General features: G+C 47.2%; 1 protein-coding gene across 1 annotated transcript in view; it reads right to left on the minus strand.

Moving 5' to 3' along the window:
• Window positions 1–464: 464 nt before the first annotated feature.
• Window positions 465–21798, minus strand: part of RREB1 (ras responsive element binding protein 1) — a 142157-nt gene continuing 120823 nt past the window's right edge. Inside the window, exons 10-13 of the mRNA XM_054721501.1 lie at window positions 11030–11194; window positions 4959–5780; window positions 2429–3681; window positions 465–995 (exon numbers count right to left, since the gene is read on the minus strand). Coding sequence (XP_054577476.1) covers window positions 3185–3681; window positions 4959–5780; window positions 11030–11194 — 1484 coding nt within the window. The 3' untranslated portion in view covers window positions 465–995; window positions 2429–3184. The remainder of the gene's footprint in view (window positions 996–2428; window positions 3682–4958; window positions 5781–11029; window positions 11195–21798) is intronic.

Here is a 21798-nt window from a genome sequence, read left to right on the forward strand (position 1 = left end):
CATCCTCTACAATTAGCTTCCCTTGAGCTCAGCTTCCTCCAGAGTTGCTGTTGGAGAACAGCTCCCAGCTGAGAACATCCAGGACTCTACCTACTCGCTGCTTTGAAGACAGACCTTCGGACCTGCTGTCCGTAAGGCCTGGGGTCACCGCCATCCAGGCCCCTCCCTTGAATGACAGGGGCTCTCCCCCACCCGGGGCAACTCCATCTCCCTTGTAACTGGCAAGAGAAGGAAAAGGCACAGTGCACGTGTCAGGAGTTGCTGCCCAGAAAACAAAGTCCCCAGCTTTAGCTGCTGCTAAGCCACTGGGCAGCCCCTGGCCTGGGAGGGGCCTCATGCACTGGGGATTAAGTCACAGCCGGCAGCAGCTCCTCCAGGCCGCCCCACAACTGAGCTCCAGGGCCACCGGGTACCGGGAAGCAGGACAAACTGACAGGGTTACAGCAAATCACAGGACAACTGTGTGGCAAGCAATCTGTCATTTTTAAAATATAACATTTATTGCTTAGATGGTTTGATACAGCTTTTCTTCTCATTTTGAATTTGGAAGTATTATACAACTGAATACAAAGAGGAACAAAAGTACCAAAACTAATCTTGTGATTCTGTTCATGTGGCATAAACCAGTTTTGTACATAACATGTAGCAGCAGTTTTTAAGTTCCCTTTAGAAAAATATGAACTCTACATTTATTATTGTTTCCTGTGTAATGCATGGGCTGAACTCACTAGGATCACTTCCTTCTTGAAGAAAAGAGAGGAGAGGAAGAGGCGAACGGAGGGTGAAGGTACGACGAATCATCCGACTGCCACAAAGCTTCCCCGGCCGCGGGAAAATCAGCCCTTTGGGGTTTTGTTGTTTTTCACAGCCAGAGTTTCATGTAGTGATTGACTCTCAGCATTGTGTCCACAAATCAAAGAGAAAAACAAGAGAAAAACTTGCACCTCAAAAAACTTTTCAGAAGATCCATATATATATATTTTTTTGTAAAAGCCCTGAGAGGAGAAAGAGAATCAAACAAAATGAATAGAAACAAATTAGCTGGACATGCAAACTAAGCTATGATTCACCCAGAGTTTCAACAAATCACAAATTTCACAGTTTAATATTGGGGGAGGGGCAGAACAACAAACAAATAATCCATTTCTCAACCTCACTAATAAAACATGGCAAGGCCATACGGGCTACAGGGCGCAGAGGAGGCTAAATAAAGCTTTACATGGATTGTGATTCCTGCGAGCTGCAGCGAGGCACTGCGCGCTCTGCTGCCTCTCGCTGCAGCAGACTTGTGTCACAGCCTCTCCACATGCTGGGAGCTTTAGTGTGGAGAGTTGCAAAGGAAAAGAAAACACTAGAAACCCCAAATAATAATATCAATGAAAATAACAACAATCATCATAAAAAATGAAGGGATGCATGAACTGGCTTTAACTAAGCAGGTATGCAGTGAAATGGGACCATCGGCTCTGATGTGTATTCATCTAGAGCAAATGAAACCTTGTTCTGAAACTGGTTCACACATCCCTAATACAGTTAAAAATTATATATACCTCAACTTTTTTCCTTTCACATGCAAAGATACCACTTTTTGTTATTTCAAGAACACACATCTTCCTTTGAAGTCTGGATGGTTGGATTTTGGCCGCCAGAAACTGGTGAGGAAGGGGTCTGTGTGCCTGCCGCACACTTACTGAGTGTGGAGGAGGGTCCTGGGGGGGGGGGGGGGAGCGGGGGGCTCCGGGTAAGGCGGGGATGTGAGGGTGGAGCAGCGCAGGAGGCCCAGCGCTAGGCCTCGGGTGCCCTGGGGTCCCAGTGGCAGACAGGATGCCGAGACAGGCTCAGCTACAGTAGGAAGTGTATTGCCTGCTTAGGATGCTCACCAAAAAAAAAAAAAAAAAAAAGAATCCTGCCTTTTTTGCACCCAGGGGTTCAGGTTATTTCAGAAACTGGAAACAAGTCTATCTTCAAGCACCAATCCCAAATCGCAGGAAGGTAAATATAAATCAATTTCTCCGCTTCAATCTTGCATGTGCAGTTTTATTACCAGTAGTAGTATTTCCTCGCCTTGCAAATGACAGTAGCACACGCGGGTAGGCCTGGGCTGGGCGTGGCAGACCGGTGAGTGGGTCCTCACCGCCTGCCTTCTCAGGAGCCGGGTGCACACACCCTCTCCCCCGAGCTGCTCCTCGGCCGGCCGCGTGCGGGAGGCCCTGCGGGAGCTGCAGTCCGGAAGAAAGGCTTGTCTGAGTACAGTAGAAGAGCTCCCACCCGAGGGGGGCAGGAAAGCTGCGGGCAGACGCTTACACGAGGACCTGGGGGCACCCAGGTCTCCAGGACAAATATTGCCCATTTGTTTCTGCTTACTGCAGAGACCAGCAAACTGATGAACTACAAATAATAATAATAATAATATTAATAATATATATACCGAAAGGGGGAAATCAGATACAGGACACCTGTGTATGTTCTCCATAGATTAAGTTGCCACGGTAACTCTTCTAAGAACAAATGTCTTGGAACTTGAACAGGAACTAGTATGTCTAACGCTGAAAGAGCAAAACACACATGAGGTCGAAGCTAGACTCTGTCCTGGTTTTGGCTTGAACCAAACTGGAAACCTCCATCCACCACATCCTCAACATCGAGGACCAAATCACAGCTCCACCACATAGCAGATTAAAAAAAAAAAGAAAAAGAAAAAGGTCTATATGAGAAATGAGCATCTCATCCGTATTTCCTCTGGTAATTTACATGAAAATTCACATCATTTTCTTCCAGTTATTGGCTACGGGTATCCAAGGGCATGTTTTTCTTCTGTTTCCAGCTCACAGAACAAATGTTACGATCAGATTCGCAAGAACAAGCTCACACACACCAACACAGAAGTGATGTTAATGCTTAAATGAAAAGGTCCTCTCCAATAATTCATTACAATATCTGCTTTGTTTCTAAAGTCATTTTGGGACAACACCCCAGGACGACACTGAAGGGCTGGTAAGTAGTTAAGGCACTCGAACCGTCCGTGCTGGTCTCCGCACGGGCGCGTGGTAAGGCTGTGGCCCCGAGAGGCGGCCCTTCCTCCTCGCCTCTCCCCACAGCGGACAGGCACTGAGGAAACCTCATGAAGCACAGATGCAGGGGGGCTCTGGGGCCTTCGGCGGCGTGCTGGGCACAGGAGGAGCCGTCATTCCACTCCCAGCAGCGGCGAGGCAGCGTCGGCGGCCAGGATGGGGTGGGCAGGCCGCTGGCCGTTCAGCTCCAGCAGGTCTTGCACGAGGGCCACCGGGCTCTCGGGGTCGGGGTCGCCCTGAGGCGCCTGCTCCGGGGGAGCGGCCTTGGGAGCACTCCTGCCGGCCTCAGCCTGCCCGGCGCCGGCCGTCCGACCCACCGCCCTGTCCTCCCTGCGGCCGGCGTCCTTGGCCTGGCTCTCCTTCCGGCTCCGGGTGACGGCCACGTGGTTGCTGGCCAGCACGGCCGCGTCGGCCTCATTCTCCGAGACGGGGTTGTTGCCGCTGTGGGTGGACTCGCTCTCACTGTCCTCCTCACCCCGCTCGTCCTTGTCACTGTCCTTCCCGTGGTGTTTGGCGTGCCTGGCCTTCTGGTGGACACGCTGGTGGCGAACCAGGCTGTGTTTCAAGGTGAAGGTTCGCTCACAGGTCTGACATTTGTACGGCCTTTCTCCTGGAGCAACGAGGGGAAGAAATGGTCTGTTAATGGTAAGGCCACCAGGAACCACCTCTCAGCTCCACTAAAGCAGCCACGAGGGAAAGATGAGGGGGGGGGGTGGCAGGGCCAGGACACCCTCCTTTACAGGGAAACCCTCATTTGTCTGAATTGGCAAAATGGGGAAGCAGGAATGCCAGGTGCCACCCTCGGGTTCCTCCCCGTGTCACCTCTCAGCCCAGGTTTCCACACACTGACCCGGGAACCGGAGCCCCATGAGGACAGCAGTGGCATCCTCCCGCAGGGACAGGCCCGTTTCTGAGGCTCTACGGACAGGGGCGCCTCCCAAGTCAAAGGCACGAGACACTCCATGTTCTGACACGCAGCAGCTGGGGCTTCTCTCAGGCTCACCAGCCGGCTGTGAGCAGCTGAGACCACCACCTGCCAGGAGCCCAAGAATCTCTCTCTGTTGGAGGACCAGCCGGAGCCTCCGAAGCCCCCAGGCCAGGGCAGAAGGGCTGCGTGAGACGGGGCAGTGTGTGGGGAGCAGAGGTGTGCACCCCACCAGCCGGGAGGGAGGAGGAAAGCCGAAACCAAGACCAGGGCCTGGGTTGGGTGTGTCTGGGGGGGAGGGGGTGGCGATATGCTTGCACTTTGGGCTGCAGGAGTGTATCCAGGTCTCCTTTCTACTAAACAACAGCCCCTGCTGTGGGGTTTGCAGCCTCAACCGCGTAGCCGTGAGTCCCAGGAGTAAGGACCTGTGCAGGGCAGACCCGGACGGCCATGCAGCAGCCAAGACAGACAGGAAAAGCCCCCACGGTGCCAACTTCCCACCTGAAGGTTAATAATGAGACAAACCCAGGTGCCTCCAAACAGAGCACCTGTCCCTACTGCCTGTCCCCAGGCCACACCCTGCAGTCCCCTTCCAGGCTCAGGACTTGATGAGACTACGGGCCCCAAAGCCCAGCACGCATATTCTCCGAGATACTTATCTGAGCGAGGACAGACATCACCCCCATTCTAGAGACAGGAAGACTGAGGCTCAGAGGGACTGACCAAGGACAGCACTGCTGAGGGACCACTCCACGGCCTCCCTGCAGGAGCCCAGGCGTTTAGGGTGCTAAGAGAACAGCTTGTTAAACTCCTAGTTTACGGGCTCACAGGGCCCGAGCAGGCCTGGTTAGTCCTCTGCCCGTTTCTGCTTCGGGGGAGGGCTCCCTCCTGCCCAGGCAGCCCCCTTCGCAGGCCGGGCCCGGGTCCTCCCTGAAAGAAGCCAGGCCGGGGCCTGCCCTTACCCGTGTGGGACCTCATGTGCCGGGTCAGGTCCTGCAGAGACCAGAACCTCTTGTTGCACACAGTGCAGACCTTCTTCCTCTTGTCGGCCTTGCTGCACACACTCCTGGGGGCATCTGTCTTTGGCTTCTTGTCGTCGTCACTCTTCTCTGAGGACTTCTTCTCGGCCGTGCCCTCCCCGTCGGAGGTGCCCTCGGCCTCCTCGCTCTGCTTCTCTGCTGAGCCTTCGGACACGGCCTCCCCCTCGGCCGGGGGCTCGGGCTTCTCCTCTGGCTCCAGAGCGGGGGCAGTGGGCACGGGCACCGGCCCCTCAGCAGCCCCCCTCTCGCCCTGGCCCTCCTGAGGGAGCGGGCTCTCCTCCCTGGGCACCTCGCGGCCATGCGCCTTCCTGTGGCGGCTCAGCGTCCCAAGGAACTTGAAGCTCTTGCCACAGATGTCGCAGGTGTGCTTCTGGTCCTGCTGGGCCGAGCCCCCGCTGGCCACAGCCCCAGAGTCGCCCTCGGCCAGCTTGAAGCCCATCAGCTTGCTGGCAAGGTTGAGGTCCAGGCTCTTGTTGCTGACCGTGTCTTCCTCGGGGCCGTCTTCTTCATCCTCCTCCCTCTCCTTCACATCACGATTCTCCTCGGGCTCCGGGCTCTCCTCGGCTGCCTGCTCCTCCCCATCCATGGACTCGGCTGCTCCCCGAGTCAGCTCCTCCACGGGGACCTCTCCTCTGATCTGGCTGGGCTCAGGGCCCCCCTCTGACCACGGCTGCTCTTTCTCCCGAGAGGTGAGGTCCAGCACTTCGCCTCCTGCAGCTGACGTCTCCACGTCTGACTGGCTGTCTGTGGGAGCAAGCACAGAAGCATGGATTGAAAGCAAACGCCACCACACATGCCCCTGCCAAGGGCTCCTTCGTGAATCTCAGCTGGGCCCGCCCTGAATCATCACCCCCTACATCCATCCCTGAGGGCCCCAAAAAATCTGGGGTTAATTTATAAAAGGCAGAAAGAGCCTCCACATACACACAGGCCAGGGTCACAGGGCTGGCTGTGCCTCGGAAGCCCTCCCCCCGCTCCTGCACTCACCACAGGCAGCACCCGGTGCCCTCCCCTGCCACACACAGCAATGCTCAGGCCCCAGGAGGTGTGAGCGACTGAGGGCAGCACAGACAGAAGGAATGGAGAGAGGAGAGGTGGTGCATTCCAGAGTCACAGCGCTAGGGAGGCTGAAGAAGCTGAGCTGTAAAAGCTACTTTTGAGTGCAGAGATCATATAAACATGCAACATACACGGGACTACCCCAAACATGGTGTCTGATGACAAAATGACCCAAAGCACATCCTATGCACTATGGCCCACACTGTCACCTGATGCCACATTTCCAGGTGCAGTTCTAAGGCAAAGGAGACACAGGCACACCAGGGGGCCTCCCTGGCTGCTGTCAGGCCCCCATGGAGGGAGAGGAAGCACTTCCTGCCTCTCGATTTGTTCCTACCTGTCCACTCTCCACAGCAAAATCAGATGTGGACTGTCCATCAGTTTGTAAGGCCTTCTCGAGGGATGGCGCTGGTAATACTAACGACACCACACGGGTGGTAGCCTTTATCAGAAGCACTGTCTCCCTTCGGGTTACACAAGGGCCTGATGACCTTTACACTGTGTCTATGACAGTGAAGCTGTCCGCTGAGACCTGCTATTGACTGTCACCCAACGGCCAACTCATTAGGCCAACGACACTCCGCTTCAGAGCACGTACGTTAGAGGTGCCTTCCCAGGAGAGCCGACGACGGCGCGCGAGCCAGCACGCACGCCTCCCCGGGGTCTCCTTGATGTGACCACACGTACAACCACGTCCACCCACACCCAGCACTCGGTCACCGGCCTCATTATCTGCCACTGAGGGGGTCCTGGGGGGGGGGGGGTGCAGGGCTGGCACCGCCCCTCCATGGCCACACCTGCCTGGGGCTTTCAGCTGACCACCACCGTCTGCTCAACGCTCCAACTTACACCCTTTCACTGGTTTCATTCTGCCTGTATCTTTTGGCAGCCACTGTCTGAGTATCTCCAAAGGGTTCAGAAGAACACAAATCATTATGCTGTGACTAAAATTTCTGACGATTTTTGAAAATTATTCACAAGTTTAAAGAGGAATCCTGAGCTACACACCCCAACGTTGAGGCTATTTCTAAGGATAAGACAGATGCTCATATTCTTGAGTCATTCCAATAGGGAGCATCTATTAAATGGATTTTGGTATAAACGCTACAATAAAAAAAATACTAAGTGCTCAGTTTCATATTTGCTGGCTTACTACTGTAGTAGTTCCATTTTTAAAAAGAGGCTTAAATTCTGGCTACTTCCTACTTGCCCCAGTACATTCAAGGTTTTTTTTTTTTTTTTTAATATATTTTATTGATTTTTTACAGAGAGGAAGAGAGAGAGATAGAGAGTTAGAAACATCGATGAGAGAGAAACATCGATCAGCTGCCTCTTGCACACCCCCTACTGGGGATGTGCCCGCAACCAAGGTACATGCCCTTGACCGGAATCGAACCTGGGACCCTTCAGTCCGCAGGCCGACGCTCTATCCACTGAGCCAAACCGGCTTCGGCTCAAGGTTTTCTTAATTATTAATATTTTTCACCAAAGAACATGGGTTATTTTAAAATTTAACTGGAGAATATATTAAGATGAACGTGGAAAAAAATCATAATGAATTCTGAAACCAAACCCAAGTAAATATACTAAGGTCAGATCATTCTCACCCTTGGGCCTTTCCTTAGTGTGAATAATGGAGTGTTCAGCCGTAGCCAGTTTGGCTCAGTGGATAGAGCATCGGCCTGTGGACCGAAGGGTCCCAGGTTCGATTCCAGTCAAGGGCACAATTTCTGGGTTGCAGGCTCAATCCCCAATGGGGTGGGGGTGGGGGAGGCAGCCGATCAATGATTCTCTCTCAACACTGATGTTTTTATCTCTCTCTCTCCCTTCCTCCATGAAATCAATAAAAATACATTAAAAAAAAGAATGGAGTGTTCACCCTAAATTCAATGAAAGGCCAACTCACTTCCTCTGGTGAACAAAGGAGGCTTGGCTGTGCTCTAGCAAACTTCCACTAGGGGGAGATTTTTGCAGGACAGCCCCGGCCCTTCAAGTTCCAAGCAACCCCAACTGATTTTTATGAGTGATTCTTGGGAACAACAGAACCTCTTCTCATCATTTCATGAATATCCGGCTCACAATAGCAGGTCCTATTTTGATCCCTGCCCTCCTCAGCCACCCACACTTCTAAATACAGGCAGCTGAAGACTTTTTATAAGCGATGCTACCTCCCTTACAGACGTCGTTCTCTGTCCTCATCAGTCCCTCATTTGTGATGCTAAATCTAAAAAAACTGCTATGGGAAAGTGGAGATTTTTCATGCCAGCTCAACAATGAAGTATCTACTGCCTCCTAGAAGTTCCAAGTTACTCAGCCAAAGTGAAAAAGGACCAATCTACACACCTCATCTGAGTGGGCAGGGGCGAGGCTGTTCAAGCTGCTGCCTGTACTACGGGCTTCACCTACGAAGGCCATGCTGTGCTGCATGTCCTCCAACGGGCACCGGGGCTTCCAGCTGGGCAGGGCGGCCACCGTTAGGAAAGCGTTTGAAAACTTGCACATTAAGCCGATTTGGAAAGTCGTGTGTAGGTGCCCACAAACAGAAGGCCCCTACAGGTATCGCCTGAGGGAAAAAACGTAAGTATTCCCCAAGGGCAAAGTGGGCCAGGGTTCCTCTGCCCACAGGAAAACAAAATGAGTGGAGAGCTTGTTGAACTCTGAATGAGCAATTTGCCCCTTTAAGCAGAACTGCCCCCACACAGCATTTCAGCATTCCTTTGGGGAAAACCTAGGTGTAGTTTCGTGAAAAACCTTATGTGATGGAAAAAGTCAGACCCTCATTATAAAACATGTTCAGGGATTTTAAGAAAATGCAACCAAGGCATATAAACCTAGAAAACCCCTCAAGAACTTCCCTGGTCATTTCCTGCCTTTGTTTTTATGGTCTTCCTCTCAGGCCCTACTTGCAACTTCACGGGAGGGAGTGCCCGAAGGAAACCGTCACCCCTCCTTTACGCTCACCTGGTTTTAAAAATTCTCCCTGAAGCCAGGGAACTCCACCTCCCCAACCTCTCCCCTTCCCTTCTTAAATCTCAGTCCTCTTTCTGAGCATGGGCTGGGACCACAATTAAACCAACCATATATTTTCTCTTTGCTGGTTTCACATTACAACTTGCAGTGAATTCTTTTTCCAGAGGCTTTTTCCTTTAAAGAAAACCTACAGGGCGGAGATGAGGAAGGACTTTGACAGAACTCTTAACTGCAAATTTAAAAACTAAACCCACCACAATGTAAAGCCTGGTGCTGAACGGAAGCTAAGACATACACTCCAATTAGCGCGGTGTCTGCACCTCAGACGGCAGCCGGAGTCCCAGGCTGGTTCCTCAGTGCGATCCGGAAGGGGAGCTCCTGTGCATCTGCCACCCATTCGTACCCTTTATGACCTGTCTGCAAACTCTGAGACCCAGGGCACCCCTCCACCACCTCGGTTACCCACTTCTCTCCCTCCGTTGGCACCACCGTGGGCAGAAGCACAGAGCTGCTTCTCAGCCAGGCTGCCCCAGGCCCCTCGGCACGCACTGCTAAGCATTAAGAGGGATCCTCATCAGCAAACTCGAGTTCTGACAGCGTCGCTGTGGCTTCCTGGGGGTCGCAGGTCATCCACCTCCTTTTGCTCAAGGGGATCCAAGTCATGGCAGGATTCCGTGGGAGTCCACATCGTTATTCAAAGATCTTGGCAAATTATGTGGGAATGGAAGCTGGCCGACATTTTTATACACTTTGGAGGGGCTGATTTTAAGAAGAGGGCCTGACAGTTTAAGGGCTTGTTTCACTAGGGACTGGTGGGCGGTGTGGGGAAAAGGCAGAGGGTTCCGGGTCAAATCCTCTTCCTGGATAAGCTACCCACCCAGATGCGCCCCTCCCTCAGTAACTGAGACAAGGATGAGGGGCCTGGGGTTAAAGGCGACCCCTCTAGTCAAACTGACAGGGGGGCAGGACTCCCGGACACCACACCGCCCCATCCCACCCAAGTCTGAGAGAGAGAAGCACGTGACACAAGTACAACTCTAGAAAAATAAATACATTTCGAGGGAATGTCATCTGCTTCAAGCAGTGGGGGAACCTCAAGCTTCCAAAATTTGCAGAACTGAATCCATACTTGTGAGACTGTTAACCAATGGCCAGCGAGCTGTGTCTCAGTGACCTGCAGCAGCCAATTGTTTTAGTTTTTGGGGATGAGGGGTGCTAAACCCCAGTATTTGGAGATGAAAAATGTACTGAATAGAGGACACGAGTAAATGCAGAAGCTGTCCAGGGGGAAAGGGTGGCAGGAGAGCACTGGGCAGCGTTAGTTGCTCCGTGGGGGGCTGAAGGAAGGAAGCGCGTATCAGCACAAGAGAATCACCGGATCCAGGTCAAGCAGAGATGTGATTAAGGAAAGGACATGCAGAGTGCTTTTTCAAACAAGACAAAGTTTTGTTTTACTGGGAAGAGAGTTAATGAAAAGAAAAACACCCCACCCTCCCTGCCAAGGGCTGGGCATCCCTAGTTCCTGCAATACCCTGACATCTGTGTAGCCCATCCCTGCTCTGGAGAATTTGGCAGCAGAGGCTGGGGCTGGAGAAGACAACACCCAAGCCTTTAAAGTTTCACATCCCTTTTAGATGTGTTGCTACCAAGAGCTAAAACTACACATCCTTCCTCATCTCCCACATCCAGCAGGGCCCACAGCCTGAACAAGGGGGTCTGCTGGGAGGGGCTGGGGGTGACAGATCTTCCCTGCTAGCTCAGCTTCCCTTCAGGGGCACTGCCCTTGTCTCCCACGTCGAGACCCTGCTGCATGCTCTGCAGGGCCCGCCTTTCTGCCTGGAGTCCTGCAGGGAAGAGGGAAAGGCTGCCGCATGCTCTAAGGGCTGAAGTTTGCTAGGAAGTTAACGGGGCTAAGCAATGGGCTCTCCTCTGTCCCTCTCCTCTCCGTCACCTGGAAGCACTACCTGTGCTATCATGGGGTCCAACATCACTCTCTTTTGCCTGGGGAATAAGCCCGTTTCTTCTCAGGGAACAGTTGGTAACTCCATGTTTGCGCAACTGGTGGCGTTCACAGTTAGATTTGGTAGAAAAGAAGGCATCGCATTTTTGACAAGGGAAGGGTTTCTGACCTGAAGCAGGAAAAAAAATAGATATTTATCTGGCTTTCTACTGCAATGAAAAAGAAAAGTTGCTTTTGATTCATTCTTCTGGGATTATTGGCATTTGTTTCCCCCTCCTCCACCCGATTCTTTAAAGAAAATAAATAAAACACATTAAAAAAATACACTGAACACAAACAAGTCAAATGATCATCTTCCCTTAGTCTGAGGGGGATGGAATGACTTCAAAATACTAAAAGTTAACAATGAGACCAAGACACATATGTTTAAAGTTAAACAACAATATTACAATTAAAATCTTAAATAATAACAACAAAAAGTGAGTGAAGGGATTTTAGAGCACAGCAAGAAAAAACTGTAGTTTGTCACAAGAAGAAGACACAGCTTTTAATAATTTCTAGCATTGCAAGTACTACCCATGCTGGAAAATCAGAGGGGACGCCCAGGCCCTCCTGCAGGAATCTGGAACCCCTAGTATCTTTGGAGGGGTCTCCTCTTCCTGACCCACGTGGGCCTGGCCCCCCACAGAGGAGGGAGTTCTGACTTTGCAGGTCTCCTCCTGGCTGACTTGAGCCATCCTGCAGTGACCTCTGCCCAAGGTCACTGTGTCCCTAGTCAGAGGAGGTCTGCTCACATAAGAAAGGTTCTTTGTTCCTGCGAGTAGTAAATAAGTGACTAACATATCCCGAGTCCGCGCTAGAAGATCATGTGCTCCACTCAACAGCCCCTTCCCACCAACTCCCCACGGGGTCACCTGCTGAGAGAGGAACATGCCCCTTTTACTCCCCAGGAATCATCTGTTATGGTTTGCCTATATTTTCTTAAATAAATAATATAGATTTTGTTTGTTTGTTTGCCGGTCCTCTCCTTTCATTTGGATCCCTTTTGTACTGTAAACATGATGCTTTAAAATGCAAGCCAGGCCCCTCTGCAACTTGTCCCTTGTTTGCATGAATGAAAAGGGAAAAACAAGAACCAGAGCAGAAAGTGTGGACAGAAAGAAGGAAGAAAGGAGGAGGGCGAGAAGGGAAAGACTAAGTGACCTCAGGAGAGAGAAGATGGAGTCAATCATTGACTGTATCACTGGATTCTTCTGTTTTCCCCAATCTCCAGATTCTAAGGTCCTAGTTTCTGAGTTTACAGGGTAAAAGGTTTGTGTACTAACAAACAGGACTTCAGAGCTACAGCTCAGTATGCCTGTCTTGTAACCTTGGGAATGCCACAATCAGACACACATGCTAGAAATGATAGCTCAGCCAGTGTGGCTCAGAGGCTGAGCATCGACCTATGAACCTGGAGGTCATGGTTTGATTCCCTGTGGGGGCACATGCCTGGGTTTGTGGGCTCAATCCCCAGTAGGGGCTGTGCAGGAGGCAGCTGATCAAATGATTCTCTTTCATCATTGATCTCTCTCTCTCTCTCTCTCTCTCTCTCTCTCTTTCTCTCTCTCCCCCTTCCTCTCTGAAATCAAGAAAAATATATTTTAAAAATATGACAGAAAAAATAAAAGATATGGAAGCAACCCAGACATCTATCAGTAGATGAATGGATAAAGAAAATGTGGTATATATAGTATATATATATATACAGTGGAATATTATTCAGCAATAGAAATGAATGAAATCTTGGTATCTGTGACAACACAGATGGACCTAGAGGGAATTTAAAATAAAACAAATGCATAAACAAAACAGAAATAGACCCACAGAAACAGAGAAAAAGCTGATAGTTGCCAAAGGGAAGGAGGGTGAGAGGATGGGAATAAAAAATAATCATAAAATAATAATAAAAAAAAGGCATGATACTAAATGCAATGCATGAATCCAGACTAGATTACAGACTGGGAAGAAGTAGCTCAAAAGGACACTTTTGGGTTAACTAATGACATGTGATAATGACTGTGGATTAGGTAAAGAAACAAAAAGAAGTAGCAGGAAAGTCAACCTGCAGTTCCATTGAAACACCAATCATGGGCCCTTCAGTCTCCACTGAGACAGCTGTGCACGGAGGCCTGGATTGGTGAGGGACCAGCCCAGGCACTCCCTGCGGTGCACACAGCACAGGCCTGCCCCCCGGGCCTTGCAGAGCAAGAAAGGACCAGCATCATCAGCTCCCAGTCCCACAACTCCGGGGTGCTGTTCATGCAGATCTCAGATCAGGGGTGTATGACTCAGCACCATGGGAATCACTGCCCCACCAAGTTCAAGCATCAGCACTAATCAAAGAAAGGGGCGCTCATTCCCTCCTGAGCTGAAAGACCCTTTCAGCAATGGTCCAAATCACCATGGAGCTTTTTAAAAATACAGATGATGTATTATAGAACTGCACCTCTGAAACCTATGTAATTTTATTAACCAATGACACCCCAATAAACTCAGTAAAAATAAATTAATTTTAAAAAAGAAAAAAGAATAGAGATGCCTAGAACAAGCAAAGACTAGGGAATGTGAAACCTGGGAGGTGGGATCCGAGACCCAGGAACCCGGCACACACACTCATAGGCGCTCCACAAGGGCCCACAGCCTCAGCAGAGCCCTCCAACTACCCTACACTTTACCTTCACAGAGCCCAGTAGGTGTTTCTGCTAAAATTAGAAAAATTACCTAAAAAAAAAAATCATACTTTTGAGTAAAGACTAGTTTTAAAAGTATTTTAACGTTAATTGCATACCCTCCCATTATTCCTGCTTTTCACTAAAAAGTGAAAACAATATTTAATAATTATTTGGATTCTGTTTTAAGTATGAAAAATATACTTTTCCTTTAACATTTTATTATCAGAAGTGAGGCCAGATGACAGGGAGAGAACTGGGCCGAGAGCAGACATGTCAGAGCTCTATTAGCTATGTTACGATTGTTACTTTCAAATACAACAATTGGTTTCTTGCTTCTACCTAATTCCATGCTTTACTCTGTAATATTCAAGTGAGTAAGTGTCTCACTTTTAAGCTGGTTTGGACAGCCAGGCTGATGTCCCATGATGGCCCTTTATATTAATGCTGAATTCAGAGAACAAAATAATGACACCAAAGTTACTGTATCACATTATGAGGATTCCCAAAGGACACTAACGGGAGTCTTTAAAGTTCACATTTCACTGCCAGTCTTACATTTTAAATAGCAGTGTGCTTTGGACAGAGGAAAACACGAGCCCTCCAGCATTTATATTGTACAGGTTTCAAACTTATTCACTGGTAATCTACATGGAAAGCATCAAATGATTTTATTTACTCGGTAAATGCCACTAATAAGTGCTTTAGGAGGGTGTTTTAAAATGCACCTGTAACCACAGGAGTTACCTATGTGCCCAAGACTTGAGATGACCCTCCACCCCAACGTGATAAAAACCATCGCCAGCCAGTTTCCACTCTCATAGAACAGTCAAAACAAGAGGAGAGACATTTTATACTAAACCATACTATCTGACAGGCACCGGAGCATAGAACAGAAGAATAAACACTGAGAATAAGGTTCATGATGTGACCTCACACCACACACTTCTCTCCACCACCTCTCAGCCCCTCAGGGAAGGTCTCTTTCTGTATTTGCAGAGGTGTGCATAGGGCTGGCCCAGTTAAATGGCCAAAGCTGCCACTTAAGGAAGTTATAAGGAACCAAACACACCTGGTGTCGGAAGTGATTTACACACCGAGGTTTGCACATCTACTGATTTTAAATGCAATGCCTGCGGCCCATGAGTAGCAGGTAGGAGAGGCAAGTGGGGAGGGCCCTAGGCTGGTAAAGAAAAGGGGTAAGACCAATCAGGAGGAAGTGAGGGAGCCAGGGATCCCTGCATGCGGGAAATGGAGGGCAGCTGAAACCCTCAGGCCCCAGCCCCTCCCGCTCTGAGGAGGAAGAAGGCGAGGACCGGGAGGGAGTGGACTGGAGGTGTTTTTCTGGCACTCACTCCTCCATCTGTGGCCTAAAAGCACACAAAATGCTCACAAGGGGAAAAAGGAAGGAACTGTGCCCCAAAGAGGCAACACTATTCGGAGAGAGAAAGGCAAGGAGCCAGGAAATGTCCCTGATCAACAGGACCCTGTGGGCTGGGAGAGGAGCAGGAGGAGACTCAGCTGTGCGTGGAGAGCACACCAGAGGACACGAAATCTGACAGCTCACACCAGCTTCCTCCTGAGACACAATTCCTAGGGGCGAAACCAGGTGCCCCTCGCCCACAGCAACAGTGAACCCCGAGCTCATCCCTGAACACCTGGTCTACTCAACGCTTGCCCGTTAGGGGGCTGGGGTGGGCTGGAAACATGTCTACGAGACAACAGACAGACATGATGGTAATTCTATGCATTTGCCCAGTGGTCAGCAGAAGGCTGACTCTCCCAAGACACACAGTCGCCTAAATGCAACCTAAAATGGGATACTGCTCGAAGCTGCTGGCTGAAATGCAGCTTGATTTTAATGTTCCAATAAAAAACCCCACAAAAACCTCTTTCCTATATGACACTTGTTCACAGGATCATCCCAGAGCCCATGTTTAATTTCTCTTATGTGTGAGCCTTAGTCTCATTTCAAAGTTTCTGGAGGGAGACATCACAGAAAGCTGGGGAGCAGGGGACAGGCAGCTCGGATTCTTCAGCAGCCGAGTCGCCTTCCAGAACACTGCTGGCCCATGGGAGGGGCGGATCTGTGCAGCTCCATCCCTCACTTGATGGATGGGGAGTGTTCAGTACCAGGCACAGCCAAGTGCTCTATAAAAGGACTTACAAAGGGAATGCCGAGACTGTCGCTTGAAGTTGAGGCGGTGCAACAGCAAAGAAGCTAACAGCCCAATGGGCGCCGACCTCTGTGTGTGTGTGTGCGTGCGGCTAACACCATTCTGTGGTCATTAAGTGTCTGATATATACCCAATAGTATTCTGGTCCACACCTGTCTTCTAACCTTTCCTCAAACATCTTCCCAATCTCCTGCACTGGGACATGTGAGGATACAGGGAGGGAGGCGGCATGACCTATACAAGTTCAGATAGAGGACCAGCGGACACACCACCCTGACCATGGGGCAGCTGCAGGGAGCTGACCCTAGCCCTGAACTCTAGCTCTCTTGCTCACTGTTCATTACTCATATGACCATAAGCAAGTAACCCTTTCTAAACCTCCATTTCCTTATGACAAAAAGTGGGCAACATCGCCCTCAGGGGACAGTGATGAAGACTAGCTCTCAAAGTTTGCTCTATCAGCCCTGAATGCTCCCCTCAGGGGTCAAGGCCTGCGACCTGGCCCACTATAGGAACACAGTATATAGGAGGTCGGGAAAGGGGCGGAAACAAACACTGCCACAGGGCACAGGAACTGTGAAGGAAGAAGTGGCAGAACATGCTTATATTTACACCCACCCCACACTACCCTGTCTTCAACAAACCTCCCATTCTCTTTGCTTGGCTTCAGACGCTGCCAAATTTTAAACCAACTAGAAAATTTTGATATTCCAAAGCCAGGCAGTCGAAATGACTGGATTCACAAATGGAATGGTAACTTGTTTTTAAAAAATTCTTTATTGATTAAAATATTACATATAGTATTACATATGTCTCCCTTTCCCCCCCATTGACATCTCCTGGCCACTCCCAACTCCCAACACAGTCCCTCACCCCCTAGTGTCTGTGTCCATTGGCTATGCTTACATGCATGCATACAAGTCCTTTGGTTGGTCTTTTACATGTCCCTCCTACCCTCCCCTGCCATCCCTCTGAAGTTTGATGGTCTGTTTGATGTTTCTGTCTCTGGCTCTATTTTTGTTCATCAGTTTATGTTGTTCATTATATTCCACAAATGAGTGAGATCATGGGATATTTATCTTTCTCTGACTGGCTTATTTCGCTTAGCATAATGCTCTACATGTCCATCTATACTGTTGCGAATGGTATGAGTTCTTTCTTTTTTACAGCAGCATAGTATTCCATTGTGTAGATGTACCACAGTTTTTTAATCCACTCATCTGCTGATGGGCACTTAGGCTGTTTCCAAATCTTAGCTATTGTAAATTGTGCTGCTATGAACACAGGGATGCATATGTCCTTTCTGATTAGCGTTTCTGGTTTCTTGGGATATAGTCCTAGAAGTGGGATTACTGGGTCAAGTGGGAGTTCCATTTTTAACTTTTTGAGGAAACTCCATACTGTTTTCCATGGTGGCTGCACCAGTCTGCATTCCCACCAGCAGTGCACGAGGGTTCCTTTTTCTCCACATCCTCGCCAGCACTTGTCGTTTGTCGACTTGTCGATGATAGCCATTCTGACAGGTGTGAGATGGTACCTCATTGTTGTTTTGATTTGCATCTCTCGGATGATTAGTGACTTTGAGCATGTTTTCTTAAGTCTCTTGGCCTTCTGTATGTCCACTTTCGAAAAGTGTCTAAGTCCTTGGTCCATTTTTTGATTGGATTGTTTATCTTCTTTTTGTTAAGATGTATGAGTTCCCTATAAATTTTGGAGATTAGGCCCTTATTGGATATAACATTGGCAAATATGTTCTCCCATGCAGTGGGCTTTCTTCTTGTTTTGTTGATGGTTTCTTTTGCTGTGCAGAGCTTTTTATTTTGATGTAGTCCCATTTGTTTATTTTCTCCTTAGTTTCCATTGCCCTAAGAGTTGTATTAATTGCTATGACATAAGTCTGCTATTTTGCTGTCTATGGATTCTTCTAAGATTTTTATGGTTTCCCATCTTACGTTTAAGTCCTTTATCCATTTGGAGTTTATTTTTGTATAAGATGTAAGTTGGTGGTCTAGTTCAATTTTTTTGCACGTATCTGTTAATTTTCCCAGCACCATTTATTGCAAAGACTGTCTTGACTCCATTGTATGGTCTTGCCTCTTTAGTCAAATATTAATTGAGCATAATGGCTTGGGTCGATTTTTGGGTTCTCTGTTCTGTTCCATTGGTCTATATGTCTGTTCTTGTGCCAGTACTAGGCAGTTTTGAGAACAGTGGCTTTGTAATATAGCTTGGTATTTGATATTGTGATTCCTCTAACTTAGTTGTTCTTCCTCAAGATTGCTGTAGGTATTCAGGGTCTTTTTTTATTCCATATTAATTTTTGGAGAGTTTGTTCTAGGTCTGTGAAATATGCCATTGTTATTTTAATGGGGATTGCATTCAATCCATAGGTTGCTTTGGGTATTATGGACATTTTAATGATGTTGATTCTACCAATCCATAAACACGGTATATTCTTCCATTTCGTTATGTCTTCCTCTATCTCTTTTTTCAACATCCTGTAGTTTTCCAAGTATAGGTCTTTTACCTCCTCAGTTAAGTTTATTCCTAGGCATCTTAATTTTTTTGGTGTGATGGTAAAAGGCACTGGTTATTTGTTTGTTTCTCTTCTGTGAGCACATTGATGTGTAAAAAAGCTTAGATTTCTGGATGTTAATTTTGTATCCTGCTACATTGCTGAATTCATTTATTAAGTCTGGTAGTTTTTTGATGGAGTCTTCAGGGTTTTCTAGGTACAATATCATGTCATCTGTGAATAATGACAGTTTCATCTCTTCTTTTCCAATTTGAATGCATTTTATTTCTTCTTGTCTGATCACTATGGCTAGCAATTCTAGTACTATGTCAAACAGGAGTGGTAAGAGCAGGCATCCCTGTCTTGTTCCTGTTCTTAGGGAAAATGGTTTTAGTTTTTGCCCACTGAGTATGATGTTGGCTGTAGGTTTATCATATAAGGCTTTTATTATATTGAGATATGATCCCTCTGTTCCCACTTTGCTGAGAGTTTTTATCAGGAAAGGGTGTTGGATTTTGTCAAATGCTTTTTCTACATCACTTGATATAATTATGTGATTTTTATCTCTCAATTTGTTTATGTGATGTATCACGTTTATTAACTTGCTGATATTGTACCATCCTTGCATCCCTGGAATAAATCCCACTTGGTCATGGTGTATGATCTTTCTAATGTAATGCTAGATCTGATTTGCTAAGATTTTGTTGAGGATTTTAGCATCTATGTTCATCAGAGATATTGTCTTGTAATTCTCTTTCTTTGTAGTGTCCTTATCTGGTTTTGGTATTAGGGCAGTGGTCGGCAAACCGTGGCTAGCGAGCCACATGTGGCTCTTTGGCCCCTTGAGTGTTCTAACGCCACTTCTTCAAAATAGACTTGCCCAGGCCGAAAACCGACTTGTGCGCATGGGCCACGAAGTTTCAATTACACTGTACGTGCGCGCCCACATGTGGTATTTTGTGGAAGAGCCACACTCAAGGGGCCAAAGAGCTGCATGTGGCTCGTGAGCCACGGTTTGCCAACCAGTGTATTAGGGTAATGCTGGCTTCATAGAGCTTGGAAGTGTTCCTTCCTCTTGAATTTTTTGGAATAGTCTGAGGAGGATAGGTTTTAGTTCTTTGAATGTTTGGTAAAACTCCCCTGTGAAGCTGTCTGGTCCAGGGCTTTTGTTTGCTGGACGTTTTTTGATTACTGCTTCAATTTCCTCCATAGTTATCAGCCGATTCAGAATTTTTGATTAATCCTAATTGAATTTTGTATTTTTCTAGGAATATGCCCATTTCTTCTAGGTTGACCAGTTTGTTAGAATTGCTCATATATTTTTTTTTTTTTTACAATCCTTTGTATTTCTGTGGAGTCTGTTGTTATTTCACCTCTTTCGTTTCTGATTTTTGTTTATTTGGCTCCTCTCTTTGCTTCTTGGTGAGCCTGGCTAGAGGTTCATTAAGCTTGTTTATCCTTTCAATGAACCAGCTCTTGGTTTCATTTATCTTTTGTATTTTTATTTTTTGGGGTCTCTATGTCATTTATTTCTGCTGTGATCTTTATTATTTCCTTCCTTCTGCTCACTCTGGGCTTTTCTTGTTGCTTTCTTTCTAATTCTTTAAGTTATAGAGTTAGATAATTTGTTACCAGTTTTTCTTGTGTGTTTTTTTGAAGTAGGCCTGTAATGCCATGAACTTCCCTCTCAGGACTGCCTGCAATGTGTCCCATAGATTTGGGATTGTTGTGATTTCATTGTCATTTGTTTCCAGAATGTTTTTTTTATTTATTTTTTGACCTGTTGGTAACCCAATCATTGTTTAATAACATGCTATTTAGCCTCCAAGTGTTTGAATTTTTGTGATTGTTTTTATTGTAGTTGATTACTAATATTATGCCACTGCGATCTGAGAAGACGCTTTATATGATTTCGATCTTCTTGAATTTGAAGAGACTTTGCCTGTTTCCCAATATTTGGTCTATCTTTGAAAAAGTCCCATGTGCACTTGAGAAGAATGTATATTCTGTAGCTTTGGGGTAAATGTTCTGAAGATGTTGATTAAGTCCATCTGATCTAGTGAGTTGTTTAGTATTGCTGTTTCTTTGCTGATTTTTTGTCTAGAGGATTTATCCAGTGATGTTAATGGGGTATTAAAGTCCCCTACTATGACTGTATTGCTGTTGATCTCTTCCTTGATATCTTCCAGAAGTTTTTTTTTTTTAATGTATTTGGGTGCTCCTGCATTGGGTGCATATATGTTTACCAGTGTTATATCCTCTTGTTGTATTGATCCCTTTAGTATTATGAAACAGCCTTCCTTATCTCTTGTTCTGGCCTTCTCTTTGAGGTTTATTTTGTCAGATATAAGTATTGCTACCCCAGCTTTTTTTTTCATTTTAATTTGCTTGAAAAATATTTTTCCATCCCTTCACTTTCAGTCTTCATTTTAATTTGCTTGAAAAATATTTTTCCATCTCTTCACGTCCAGCAAACAAAAGCCCTGGACCAGACAGCTTCACAGGGGAGTTTTCTGAGGCGGGTCTCTTGGAGACAGCATATATATATATGCTGTCTCCACACACACACACACACACACACACACACACACACACACACACATATATGGGTCATGTTTTCTTATCCATTCAGCCACTTGATGTCTTTTGATTGGAGCATTTAGTCCATTTTCGTTTAAGGTTATTATTGATAGGTACTTGTTTGTAGCCATTTTTATTCTTTATTTATGCCTGTGTTTCTTCTTCTCTTTCTATTTTTTCTTTTTACAACAGTCCCTTTACCATTTCTTGCATTGCTGGCTTGGTAGTGATAAACTCCTTTAGCCTTTTTTTTTTGTCTGCGAAGTTCCTGATTTCCCCTTCAATTTTGAATGATAGCCTTGCTGGATATAGTGTTCTTGGATTCAGTCCCTTGCTTTGTATCACCTGTATACTTCATTCCATTCCCTTCTGGCCTGATGTGTTTCTGTTGAGAAATCATTTGATAATCTAATGGAAGATCCTTTGTAGGTAACACTCTGTCTCTATCTCTTGCAGCTTTTAATCAGTTAACTGCTATATGTCCAAAATGGAAACCATCCCCACACACCATGATATTTTGAATTTAGTTGAAAAAACCAATTTGCAATGAGTATTATAAAAATAAATATATTACTCACAATTTGGGTGTTCTTGAATATGTTCAGCTGAAAATTCTCACAAAAAATTATTTTAAAGTTGGTCAGAGCTGCCACTAAGGGGAAACAAAATTTTTTTTTAATAGATGCACATGGCATGTGGGGAAGGTCTGCCGCTTGTGTCTACAGACGCTTATGGCATACAATGGGTTAAGATTCTCTGTCATTAATGTTTGCCTTTGTAATTATGATGT

The sequence above is a fragment of the Eptesicus fuscus genome, chromosome 9 (assembly GCF_027574615.1).
Source record: "Eptesicus fuscus isolate TK198812 chromosome 9, DD_ASM_mEF_20220401, whole genome shotgun sequence".
NCBI classification, from domain to species: Eukaryota; Metazoa; Chordata; class Mammalia; order Chiroptera; family Vespertilionidae; genus Eptesicus; species Eptesicus fuscus.